The sequence below is a fragment of the Acinonyx jubatus genome, chromosome B2, assembly GCF_027475565.1.
Source record: "Acinonyx jubatus isolate Ajub_Pintada_27869175 chromosome B2, VMU_Ajub_asm_v1.0, whole genome shotgun sequence".
In the NCBI taxonomy this organism is placed as follows: domain Eukaryota; kingdom Metazoa; phylum Chordata; class Mammalia; order Carnivora; family Felidae; genus Acinonyx; species Acinonyx jubatus.
In genome coordinates, this window is record NC_069385.1 from 50445694 (window position 1) to 50459542 (window position 13849).

The 13849-nt window shown below is 34.4% G+C and overlaps 1 protein-coding gene across 2 annotated transcripts in view; it reads left to right on the top strand.

Moving 5' to 3' along the window:
* The window catches only part of TUBE1 (tubulin epsilon 1), a 17053-nt gene extending 3214 nt beyond the window's left edge, over positions 1 to 13839 (top strand). The window contains exons 4-12 of one of the 2 annotated variants that reach the window (XR_003419416.2): positions 528 to 585; positions 3087 to 3202; positions 4944 to 5065; positions 6991 to 7178; positions 7397 to 7572; positions 8389 to 8529; positions 11079 to 11219; positions 12292 to 12447; positions 12955 to 13092. Coding sequence is in view for 1 of the 2 variants with exons in the window: in XM_027057067.2 (XP_026912868.1) it covers positions 528 to 585; positions 3087 to 3202; positions 4944 to 5065; positions 6991 to 7178; positions 7397 to 7572; positions 8389 to 8529; positions 11079 to 11219; positions 12273 to 12447; positions 12955 to 13113 (1276 nt within the window). In the remaining variant the exon portion in view is untranslated. Of the gene's footprint in view, positions 1 to 527; positions 586 to 3086; positions 3203 to 4943; positions 5066 to 6990; positions 7179 to 7396; positions 7573 to 8388; positions 8530 to 11078; positions 11220 to 12272; positions 12448 to 12954 lie in introns of both variants that reach the window. The other variant, XM_027057067.2, reaches the window with a different exon arrangement.
* The last annotated feature ends 10 nt before the right edge of the window (positions 13840 to 13849 follow it).

A 13849-nucleotide genomic window follows, 5' to 3' on the forward strand; every position in this document is an offset into this window, starting at 1 on the left:
GGCTTAAGCAGTAAAAGTATCCAGATACCTCATACAAAGAAATCTGGAAATCACATGATCTAGGCTTGGAGAAGTGCCTTAAAGACCGAGGCACTGTCACTTCATTATTCATGTGGTGTTGGCTTCTTGTCCTCATATTTATTATTTCATAACTGTAAAGTGCACTCCATGCATCTATATTCACTCCATGCATCTATATTCATGTTTATATGCCAAGCACCAACAGCATCTGGTCCTCTTTATCAGAAACACTTCCCAGCATACCTGCTTTTTATCTCAGAACTGCATTACATGGCCGGCCCTAACTACAAAGAAAGCCAGGGGAAAAAGTACGTCACTTTTTCAGCCTAATAGGAGGGTAGGGAAGGGAGAGGGAGAGGAATGGCATCTTCGCTGTTGCCTTTTGTGCCTGCCCCTCTAGGCCTATAAGTAGCTTTATTATATAAGTGGAGTTAACTTTATTATCTAATAGCACTATTATTAGCCTTGGAAGATCTTATGACCTTTTCTAATTTTTTATCTTTCAGAGTGGTTGGTGATGGTGGCAATATTTCCAAGGGGAAAATTTGTTCTTTGAAAGCACGAGTAAGATCATATATATGCTTAGATTCTTTTATCACATGTGCTTTTAAAATAACTATACTTTGGTAACTATCATGAGAATAAAATTTTAATTTGACTTCTCAAATTAAGAAAAGTTTTTACTGGAGCGCCTAGGTGGCTCACTCAGTTGAGCAACTGACCTCAGCTCGGGTCATAATCTTGTGGTCTGTGAGTTTGAGCCCCGCATGTGTTGGGCTCTGTGCCGACAGCTTGGAGCCTGGAGCCTTCTTTGGATCTTGTGTGTCACTCTCTGTCTGCCCCTCCCCTGCTCACACTCTGTCTCTCTCTCTCAAAAATGAAGAAACATGAAAAAAAAAAATTTTTTTTAAAGTACTAAGTCACATTTTAATATAAATAAGCAGACATTTATGTCTACCTGAAACGTTAAGGGAAAAGTTTTGTGCTTTAAATAAAAACAGTGCATATTTAGCATTTTGTGTGTGTGAATGTTTCAGGGAAGAGCTACGTCTAGATAGATGATAACAAAAGGAATTTCCTTAACTCTAAGCTTGAAACATATATTAATGCAGGTTAATTTTTCATTTGAAGATAGTGGAAGATTTCTTTGCATCAGAATTACTATTCCCAATACAAAGCATGGATCCAGCCACGTTATAGTGAATACCACAACCATGTAAGACCTCTTGAACAAAAATGCTTCGAGTCAGTAGTCCATATTTAGTGTTAAACTCATTCCAGCAACACTTCTCTTCCGTGATTGTCTACAACAAACTGCTTTTTCCAGTTGGTGATAAGTTATTTTTATAACAAGAAAGGCAGTTTAGATGCTATGGGAGGAATTGTGACGCTTCTATCAAAACTGACTTCCAGAGGTGCTTGAATGTCACTTTGTATTTTGCATGTTGCTTTAAGGTAATTTAGGTAATCTCCCACAAATTATCTTAAGTCTGTTTTGGAACACTGCCATTATAAGCTAATTTTTTTCTCTTTGTAATCCTACACAACTTGTAGTACACTACAGTTTGCCCAGTGAAGTGTCTCTTATGTGGTTGATTAGATGTTAAAGTCAACATTTAAGGTAAAAATTGCATATCATCGTAAAATATCCTAGAAAACCCCTAAATTACCAGTAAATAGCCCTATGTAGTCCAGTATACATAAAGTGTATGCATATTGCTTGCTATATACAAAAGATTGCATTTGCAGTACATAGTTATTGTGTAGTCTTTCTGATATACTACTGTGATATACTATTAAACAATTAGAAATACAATATTTCTGATATACTGTGTAAGATAATTTTTTAAATTGCTTGCTTATAGTAGCATCGTTAGTTACACAGTTTAATTCACAGAATTTAAATGGGCATAAATTATAACTTCACAACAGTTAGTATTCCATAAATATTGAACTTGACTGGCTCCTCTCAATGAGATAGTAGAGCATAGAGTTTGGTGGTTAAGAGTGAAGATTCTGCAGGTTTGAATCTTAGCTCTGTCACTTACTAGCTGGGCTAAAGTTGTTTAACTTTCCTAGGCCTCAGTTTTTTTCATGTGTTAAGTGAGGGTAACTATAGTACCTACGCATAAGGTGAGGATCAAATGCAGAGCACTTAGAACAGTGCCATGTCATAAGCGCTTAACATTACGGGGTCACAAGCACTGAAGAAGCCCATAAACCAAGCACTTTCTCTGTGACACTGAATCAAAGCTAATAGCTTCATAGTGTGCCCTAAGGTTATTTCATATTTTTTTTAGCTTTTTAATTTATTTCCCTTTTCACTCATCTTCCTCAGCGTAGAAGATGTGGGAAGTATAAATATAATTCTACTGCCATCCCTGCTTACATTTTGCTGTATTTTCCTCCAGTCTTTTCTATTTTTCTTTCCATAGTTAATTTTATATTTTATATTTTCATTTTCCTCTGAGGAATAGAGGTTATCTCCCATGTCAATAATGTTTGTGGTAATGAATTAGGTTTTCTTGGGCGTAGGGGCCCTATTGTCATCTTTAACGTTGATCCAGTGCCTTGGTTCGCACGTAATAAGTTTACTGATTTGAATTGGACAGTTTGGGGCTGTGATTCCTGAAGAGCAGCATGGTTGCTCTAGTGAGCAAATATGCATTAATGTACCCTACATTTATTGAGAATTTTTTTCTAGTTAGGCACCTTTTAAATTTCTGAGACCTTGTTCTCAAAACATTTACAGTCACGTAGGCACATGAAAAAAAGAATTGGTAGAAAATCAGTTGAGGGGATTATTCAGTTCCTTTTTTTCCCCCACATGGTATTTTGGAGTAGGATAAGAGTTTAGAATCCCTCTTTTAATTGTATTCCACCTCCTGAGGAGAGTGAAATTACTTTTTCATTCTTGTAACAAATTCTACATAAAGATCCAAATAAAGATTTGATTAAGCTTAAACTGTAAAAAGAACAATGCAACTTTTAGTTCATAAATTAATTTACAGAATAACTAGCTCTAAAGAAAAATATGCTAATTAAATTTTATTTCTCTTTCTCAGGCTGTCTTGATTGACATGGAGGAAGGGGTAGTAAATGAAATTCTGCAGGGACCGTTGAGAGATGTGTTTGATAGCAAGCAGCTCATCACTGATATTTCTGGCTCAGGGAATAATTGGTGAGCATGTGCTGTATGTAAAAATTGAATGTCCTCTGGAAAAAAAAAGGAACAATCTTTCCTTCATTCTAATAGGTCCTGCTAACATGAAAGCAAGATCTAACCTGCTATACCTACCTCTAGGCTTTTCAGCCCATCATCTTTTCCTTGATAAATGATGGTGTTTCTCAGTGCTGAAAAGCCACTTGTATCATAGTTCTTTCTCATTTTTTTTTTTAAGAAAAAAATCATGAATAATTGATTTACCAAAGTCCTTGTTGTAAATCGATTCTTAAATAATACTAGGGGCACCTGGGTGGCTCAGCTGTTTAAGCATCTGACTTTGGCCTGGGTCGTGATCTCGCGGTTTGTGAGTTCGAGCCCCACATCAGGCTCTGTGCTGACAGCTCAGAGCCTGGAGCCTATTTCAGATTCTGTGTCTCCCTTTCTCTCTCTGCCTCTCACCTACTCATGCTCGCTCTCGCTCTCTCTCTCTCTCTCTCTCAAAAATAAATAAACTCTAAAAAAAAAAAAATACTAAATAGTAACAAAAGTTTAAGTATTCTTATAAACTCTTCTCTTACCTGTGTTATTTGACTCTATCAAGTTCTCAGTTGGTCAGATTTAATAGAATTGATAAGAGGTGCAAGCCAGACCAGTGTCCCAGCATTTAGGCTCAGCCCAAGGCTGTTTAGCTCTTAAATATATAATGGTCTGATCTCCTTAATGGGGTAAAAGGCTTCAACAATGATCATTTAATAGTTTCCATTGAAACAGTTTTTGCTGTTTTTTAAAAATTAAGTAGCTCCTTGTTATTTGCAAACCTAGTATTTGTTATTTTATCTATTTACAGGCAATCCCTCAAGTTCCTAATGTGTAGTGATGTGTAATTACGGGGCACCTGGCTGGCTCTTTCAGAAGAGTGTGCAATTCTTGATCGATGGGTCCTAAGGTTGAGCCCCATGTTGGGTGTAGAGATTACTTAAATAAACAAAAATTTAAAGCATGAATTTACATTTTACATTGTTAGAGATTCATCTGGGGAGAACCAGCCACTAAATGAATCCATATGCCTACTTAACTGGCTTTCCACTAATTATTGTGTAATCTTTCTGTAATTTTTGAGTTATACAACCTGACTATATGTTGTGGGAAAATCATTCGTTCATTTTTTTAATCATTTAATCATTTTTAATGCATCAAAGTGCTACTTGCAAATCTGATTAACCAAAAAAGCTTGCAGAGTCTTATAAGTATCAGTGTTCTTTTGTGTGCCAGTTTATCTAATAACACAACATGACTTATGTTTTCTCACATATTAAACCAGTATGTTCAAAAGTCTTTATTTTTATTGTCATTCTAGTTGACTGTGTTCTGCTTTTTAATATGTAAAATTTACTGCAATCAGAATTTATTTTAAATGGAGATGAGAAACAGCTATGGAAATAAATTCTTATAATTATGCCTAAAGAAAAAAAAAAGAAGATAAATTTAGAAAACCATAGTTTAATAGCCATTGATAATGCTCTATTTTGTCATGATATTTGAGGATTATAGATATATATATATTTGTTACATTTTCTACCTAGTGTCTTTGAAATATCATCATATGATTTATTGATACGAAACCAGAAGAATGTACTTAATACAGTAAAAATACTTTTTCAAGTTTTTCTATAATCTTTTCATTTGGATCAGAAATAATAAAATCTTGAAATAATAAATGCCAGGGTGATTTTGTGATTTATGTCTTTTTTTTCAGGGCTGTGGGTCACAAAGTTTTTGGCAGGCTTTATCAAGAACAGATTTTAGAGAAACTCAGAAAGTCGGCAGAGCACTGTGATTGTTTACAGTGTTTTTTTATAATACATTCCATGGGAGGAGGTAAAGTTATTCACTCATTTCCCTATAATCATGTGAAAGTGTAAATGGGAACTCATTTTGCAAACTGAAGGATGTTTTCAGACCTATGCTTAATAAAGGTAGAACTTTTAACACTCTGTGTTTATGAGCATGTACATAACTGCTTTTTATTTTAGATTTTTGTCAGATTTTTTCCTATTATCATTTTTTTTTAATTTAAGCCCTTTTAAGAGATAGTAGAACTGAATCTGTATTTTTTTTCTTCTACCTTTAGTTTCTTTTATAAAATTTCTGACTATATTTCAGTATATATGAGCTTTCTGGGAATGCTGACTTTCTCCTAAGGGTTTGTTTGTGCAATCTCATATCCTAACTAGAGCTAAGCATTTCTGGCTTAAAAATGTCCGTATTCTTCAGCTACCTTCAGATCTTTCTTGTGTCCAATAAGAGACATAAATAAAAGAAATCCTTTTAGTCAGCTCCTTTAAATCTTCCCTTACATGGTAATTACCTTGACCTATAATAAATGATCTGCATTGCTTTCTTTTCCCTGGAAAGCCTGTACCTTGCAAATGAAGTACTTTGCTCCTCTGTTCTATGAACTAGAAACATTGTATTTTGCTAATTTCAAATAGGATTAGCAAGTTTTAAAAGAAAAATTTGCCATGCTATTTTTCTTCAAGCTGATATTAAGATTTTATATTCAACAGGTTATGTAAATTGATTTTTTCTATATATCTATTATGCAGTATGATAGCATTTTAAAATTAAAGTTATAATTGCTACGTAAACCATGCCTTTAGAGGACCATTGTAATCACTGAATTAAGAAACAAATTTCTCTTCGTACTAGTATAATTAACCAACAAGTTTGGATCCGTTTTAAAAAAAAGAAACAATTTGATTTATATTTCATTATGGTGCCTTTTTAAATCCATCTATTCAAAATCTCAGATTATACTTTATTCATAATTTACTGGCAAAAGTAAATAATAGTGAAGGTTAAAAATGGTCTCCTCTCTCACATCTAATTCCTAGTCTCTCTCCTCACGGGTAATCGAGTTTGCCAATGTCTGTCCTTCCAGATATTTTCTATGCCTGTTACGTATGTGTGTATATTTTTACATAAACAAGATCATGAGATGCTTATTACTCTGTAATTTTTTCCCTTTGTCTTTCCCGAATGTCTTTTAATGTCATCTCTGTCTCATAGAATTCAATTGTGTTACTATAATAATTTTTAAAGTCTGTTTCTCATTAGTAGATGTTAAGTTTATGGTGTTCAGTTATTAAACACAGTCCTCAGTTGAATATCTGATACTTACATTTCTGCTCATTTGTGCCTCTATAGCTAGCTGTAGGTAATATTCCCAAAAGGAAAGTGGGACCAAAGAATATGTACATTTTAAATTTTGATGCATGTTAATAAATACCTTGCCACATTATTTCACCGAACAATTTATACAAGTTTATTTCCCCACACTGTCACCAACACTGAGTATTAGAAGACCTGAATCTAACATATTCAAAATTGGATTGTTTTAACTTGGATGGCTTTGATTAGCAGAAAGGTTAAGCACATTCATATCTATTCACCAATTGATTTATTATGAATTGCATGTTTACATACTTTCCCCATTTTTCTATTCATGGTTTTTTGGTTATTGATTTGTGAGACCTCTATGAAAGAAATTTAGTCCTTCATATGCGTTGGAGATTTTTTCTTAGTTTACCTTTTTTATTTTGTTTATGGGTTCTATATGTATATGTTTATATGGCTTTTAAAATATTTTAATGGAATTAAAACTGTCTTCTCTATAATGGCTTTGGTTTTTAACGTATGTTTCTACAAAAAAAAAAAAACAAAAAATTCCAGGTTCCTCACAATTTTATTCTAAATCATTTGTGCTGAGTTTTGTTTTCTTTCTTTGCAATTTTAATCCTCAGGAACAGGATCTGGACTTGGCACGTTTCTCTTAAAGGTGCTTGAGGACGAATTCCCAGAAGTATACAGATTTGTGACTTCAATTTATCCTTCTGGTGAGGATGATGTCATAACCTCACCTTATAATAGCATCTTGGCAATGAAGGAACTTAATGAGCATGCAGACTGTGTGTTGCCCATTGACAACCAAGTAAGAAATGACATTGTAACTTATGGATATATCATGTATACATTCAGTCCTATGTTATGCATGTGTGTGCATATGAAACATTGTCTTCACCTTTCAGCTTTCCCACCTAAGAGGAAAAATAAGTTTAAATTGTTTTTCTTTCTCTTCCTTTCTTCCTGGTAGAATGTCATCTGTGTCCGCTCTTAATAGCTTCTCTCCCAATATTTTTCCTTTAAAAGTCTTTATTTGACATCATTAGCAAAATTGACCTCATGGTGAATTCTGGAAAGTTGGGTACAGCTATAAAGCCAAAGAGTCTGGTTACTTCAAGTGCTGGGGCTTTGAAAAAGCAGCACCAGAAGCCCTTTGATGCGATGAACAACATTGTGGCAAATTTGCTGCTGAACCTAACCAGGTAATCGTATTGATGGTATACCTAAGGACAGTTTACAGACTTCACTTTGCTTCTGATGATGCTTGCAGTAGCATTTTTGTAGTAGAACTTTTTAGTTGTTCTAGGTCATAAGAGCTTCTTTTTATTTTATTTTGTCTAGTATTTTGAGACCAGAATTGTAATTTCTACAGCTCCAAAGCAACATTTCCTCAGATACATTCTATAGAATATTAATGGGTATCAAATGAAAAAAAAGTTGTCACAGAGACAGTTGAGAACTTGGTTAGATAAAAGTAAGCATGGTTGGTTGGTTTGTTTGTTTGGCTGTAGAATGTCTTCCATCTTTTAAGCCAGCTAATGTTTACCTCCTCATTCATTAGCTGTCCAAAATTTCTCCTTGACTTCGATCTGGAAGATTGCTTTGGCCTTATTATATTCCAAATTAGAGAGCACACTAAGCAGACTCTTAACAAATTTAGTAAAATATATAGGATAATTAAATAATTATTGACCTGTATGTGTTTAATGCCACCTAAAGTCTATTTTAGGTAAGATATTTTTGTGTATGTAACGTGCAGCATTACAGTGTGTTGGTTACACCTCATATAATCCACAAATAAGAATTGCTATAGATGTTGTATATTTTAATTATCTTTATACATGATGTTCATGATACTAAATTTCACTAATACAGAAGAAAAAAGAGCATATATTTCCTAACTGAAGAACAATGTACAAAAGGATTTAAAAGTGCCTGCTGAATAAATCAAGCTACATTCAAAGTATAAAATTTTTAAGTTAATTTTTTTTTCTCTTGCTTTAATGTTAATTTTTTAGCTCTGCAAGGTTTGAAGGGTCCCTTAATATGGATCTTAATGAAATCAGCATGAATTTAGTTCCTTTTCCTCAACTGCATTATCTTGTGTCAAGCCTAACACCTCTGTATACACTGGCAGATGTTAATATTCCTACCCGAAGGTAAAGTGTAGCAATTTTATTCCAGTTACTTGATAATTTGAATTACTTTTTTTAAAAAAATTGTTTTTCAGTTTGTAATAACTCTGGGTATTTCTTTATATCATTTATAATTGATGACAACCATTTTTTTATGATTTGAATTCTTTATTTATAGGTCATTGCTAATATTAAGGGGCACCCGGGTGGTTCAGTTGGTTACGCCTTGGGCTCTTGACTTCAGCTCAGGTTACAGTTCGTGGGTTCGAGCCCCATATCTAGCTCTGTGCTGACAATGCAGATCCTGCTTGGGATTCTCTCTCTCTCCCTCTCTGCCCCTCCCCACTCATGTTCTCTGTCTCTCTCTCTCAAGATAAACTTTAAAAAGTCAATATTAAGCTATTTGGAATTAAATCTAAATTTTTAAGCTAACTAAATGAAGATACAGTTTTTATTGAAAAGGATTTAAGGGCTTTGAAGTCTGACATACTAAGTCTAAATGCTAATTATGTCACTAGCTACAGGACCTTGGGCATGTGACAAACTTTCCATTTTTCTCATCTGTAAGTACGAGAATCAATGCACCTGTCTCTTTTCCTTGTTGGCTATATTAAATAAGAGTATCTTTTAAAGCTATCACGGTCTAGCACCATAGAACTAGGCTTTCCAATATTATTGTTTATGGTAGCTGTTACCTAAAATTTCCAGAACACCTTGTTTTGTAAGTGTGTGTCATTTATAAGCATAAAACTTAAGAGGCAACAAAAAAAATTAGTTGAAAAAAACTGTTAGCATATATAGTGATAATGAGCTTGAAAAGGTCCAACTGGCATCCACAGTTGAGAGTAAAGGTCCTGTCACACTCTGTAAGAGGATAGTATGTAAATTATAAAGTAAAAACTGGATTAAAGTTTTTATAGTTTTAAGTTTTGGCAAAAATAACAATTCTACACTGTGGGGATGTCACAGTGATATTAACTTTTATTTAAGCTGGTAACAAATAACCGGTTGTGCCAACTAATAGATAGGACTCTTTCTGCATAGGATACTGATGACCTTAAGTTAAGCAGCATGCATAGTGTATAGAACATGGTGATCATTCATTAAATATTCACTGTTTTTATCAGCCCAATGTATTAAAAATTAATGTATTTAAATAAAATGTGCATCATTAATGTGGACACATACAATGTAAATTCATACTAAACTATTTATTATACATTAGTGATAATCCAGACATTTTTTACATTGAATTAAGTACAGCTATAAAGGAGAAAATGTTTGACTTGGTCCTTCAACCTGAATGTTTCAAAGCCAATTAAATTTCTTTTTAACCCTGCTTTTTGGCATATTTTGATAAAAAGAACACTACTTCAACAGTTTTTATTCATATAATCATAATTTGTTACAAAGGATTATTTTAATTAAAATGTGTTTGTGAAAATGTATAAGGGACTTTAAAGATTTTAGACTCTTAAAGAGCTTGTCACATGTTCTTTCTTTCTCTTGTGTTCTTTTTTTCTGCTGTACTGTATATATTTCATAGGCTGCCATATCAGCATATGAACACATTTATCCTTGAGTAAGGTAATAAAATGTTTTAAAATTGTACTATTAAAAGTCAGTTTTAAAATTCTTTAATTTCTTATTAATAGTTTCTAAACAAATGAGAATGGTTTTTGTTGTACCTTTTATTAATAAATCATTTCTGTACCTAGTCCCATTTTTATCACATGAAAATAATAAGCACATCTGAGAAGTATGTGCATGTTTCTTGAAATCCCATATTTTTAATGTAAATAAAGATAAGTATCCCAAACTTACAAAAAACTCCTTACTAGTTCTTATATTTTGTGTCAGAAAATAAATCACAAGTAAGTGTGCTCGTTTTCTGTATGGTGGTTCTTAACCTTTTCTGGGTTTCCTTAACTCCATAAAAATGCCCAGAAGCGCATAACACACCAAAATTTCTAACACAGTAGCGAAAGATTTATGAATCCCCCATAGCACTCACCATTTCTTAAAGGAGACTTCTGTTCTTGCTGTCACGTAACCAAGACAGAATGTAAACTCTATTAGAGTAGGAAGTTTTTGTTGTTGTTCACTGCTGGGTCTCTTGCACGTTAAATAGTGCCTGGCACATAATAGGCATTTGGTAAATAACTGCTGAATGAGTAGGTAGCACAGTGTGATTTTTGCAGCACCCCCCCCCCTGACATTCTGCAGTTTCCCCATACAGAATCTTGGCTAGAATTATCTAAGGAACCTAATCATATTTGTATTGAGGCAAGTGGGGTTTGAGACCAGACTGGGGCTATATTAAGGAAGGGCCTAGGATGCTGTGAATTGTTAGATATAAACTTGTTAGCACCTTTTTCTTCCTCTCTTTAAATGAAGGATAAAAGATGTCCTCTTTTTTCATATTTTTCATCAAGATTGCTTTGAGAAAATGATAGCTGAAATTTAGAATGTATTTGTGTATGTATTTACCTGTAGATGATGATCCCTGCATTTTGTATGTATAAACACAGAAGTAATATTTAGTATAAACAGTGATTCTTTCATTGTTCTAGGTTGGATCAGATGTTTTCAGATGCCTTTAGTAAAGATCACCAGCTAATTCGGGCTGACCCCAAACATAGCCTCTACCTCGCCTGTGCCCTTATGGTTAGAGGAAATGTACAGGTTTCAGATCTTCGCAGAAATATTGAAAGGTTTGATTTTATATTTTCCTGATAATTTATGTGTACCACTTGTGACAATGTAGCATGGTAGTTCAGATGGCCTGTCTTCCAATTCTAGCATTTGCCACTTAACTAAAGCGTGACCTCGAGCAAACTACTTAGCCCCTCTTGGCCTTACTTTTTTCAAATGTAAAACAAGAATAATAGTACAAAATTGTTATTTGTGAATAGTGAATGATACAGGAGATGTTTTATTTTCTTTTTTTATTTAATGTTTATTTATTTTTGAGAGAGCGCGCGCGCACACGCAAGCAGGGGAGGGGCAGAGAGAGGGCTAGACACAGAATGCAAAGTAGGCTCCAGGCTCTGAGCTGTCAGCAGAGCCCAATGCAGGGCTCCAACTCACAAATTGCGTGATCATGACCTCAGCCAAAGTTGGACGCTTAACTGCCGGAGCCACCCAGGTGCTCTAAGATGTCTTATTTTCTGAAAATGTTCAGAAAATTTAACTATTGTTGTTTTATTACCACCACCACCACTTCGCTGCTTCTAAGTTTATGTTGTACTATTTTTTGACCGTCTGTTTTTTAGGAAAACTACTCGATTGAATTACAAAGTAAAGAAAATTACAATATTTTCATTTCTTTTTCTTCCCCAGATTTTATGTCCTCCTAACTAAATGTCCCTTAGTTCACTGTCAGACTGTACCATGATACTGTTAATAGTAAAAAGTAGGAGCGCCTGGGTGGCGCAGTCGGTTAAGCGTCCGACTTCAGCCAGGTCACGATCTCGCGGTCCGGGAGTTCGAGCCCCGCGTCAGGCTCTGGGCTGATGGCTCAGAGCCTGGAGCCTGTTTACGATTCTGTGTCTCCCTCTCTCTCTGCCCCTCCCCCGTTCATGCTCTGTCTCTCTCTGTCCGAAAAATAAGTAAGCGTTGAAAAAAAAAAAAAATAGTAAAAAGTAGATAACTTTACGTTATATATTAAGCAATTAGAATGGTAATTACCATTAGTAATGTCCATTGCCATATATGGCAGATGTTTTCATTACCTTCATTCTCACCTTTGAGTTTTTGTATCTCAGATTAAAACCTTCTCTACAGTTTATCTCCTGGAATCAAGAAGGCTGGAAAACCAGCCTGTGTTCAGTACCTCCCGTGGGGCATTCCCATTCATTATTAGCTCTAGCCAATAACACATGCGTGAAGCCCACCTTCATGGAACTCAGAGAGCGATTCATGAGGCTCTACAAGAAAAAGGTAATTATCAGTACACTTTTGTAACTATGTGTTTTTATTTGGGCTATTTAAGATGTATTCTTGTGAGTTATACTGTTACAAATCGGGCACTCCTGACTACTGTATTCGTTGTACTCAGACTACCTAAATGAGAAATCTCCTGAGTTTATAGGATTTGAGTGCTCATTTCTCTCGTAAAATTGAGTGAACTATTATTTTAATAAAGTATATCTGTGTTTCGGGGCACCTGGGTGGCCCAGTCAGTTAAGTGTCTGACTTTGGCTCAGGTCATGATCTCACAGTTCATGGGTTTGAGCCCCACATTGGGCTCAGTGCTTACAGAGCAGAGCCTGGAGCCTGCTTTGGATTCTGTGTCTCCCTCTCTCTCTGCCCCTCCCTGCCCATGCTATCTCTCTGTGTCTCTCTCTCTCAAAAATAAACATAAAAAAAAAAAAAAGAATATGTCTTAGGATAGTTACATTTGTATCAAGTTTCCTGAAAATGGTCAACATTATCCTTTGTTTGTAGGCTCATCTTCATCACTATCTACAAATTGAAGGGATGGAGGAAAGCTGTTTCATGGAAGCCGTGTCATCTTTATCCACGCTCATAGAGGAATATAACCAACTGGACGCCACACGAAGCATGCCTGTGGAAGATTTACCTAGACTAAGCGTAGCTGTGTAAAACAGAACCCCAAAAGTACTTTTACTATTCTGAATTTCACATTTTTTGGTCACTTTATCTTTCTGTTTTCAGAACTTTTGTGATTCAGAAAGTCTAGTTTGCACTTTTCATATTAGAAAGCATTTTTGCCTTAAAAAAAAGAGTGGTTTTCCTTTCATCACAATTCATGGGCGATACCAGTGTGTGACATTACTGAAAGTCCTAGTACCTTTAACTTCAAACATTTATCTTCAGAAAGTTCCCTTTTTCTGAAATTGAGAAAACAGAGTTCAACATTTTACTTTATTTAGAGTTTCATATTCAGGCATTCATACAATGGTAATCATGTCTTCAATAAAAATCTTACACAGATTTTCATATATTTATTTATAATTTATTTTTTCAGCCCTGGAATTTGCCCTGGAATTATTTGGTATAACTAGAGCTGTTAAATAAATTTATAATTTATTTGGTTGAATTCTCCTGATTCTTTAAAAGTGAGTACGAGGAGTAATAGAAGAACACAATATAAATATTTCTGTGTAATACCCACTAACTTTTCAGGGATAGGTTTTATTACAGCTATTAGGGAGGTTTTGTTTCTTGTTTGGGTAACCACCTGTTTGCACTGAAAAGAACTTTTACATTTATTTTAACATGTATTTGTATTAAATTATCTTTAAATATAATGCTTTTTATTAAACCAGTTGATTTTATAATAATAAATGTCCATATTTTTAAACAGTATTATTATTGG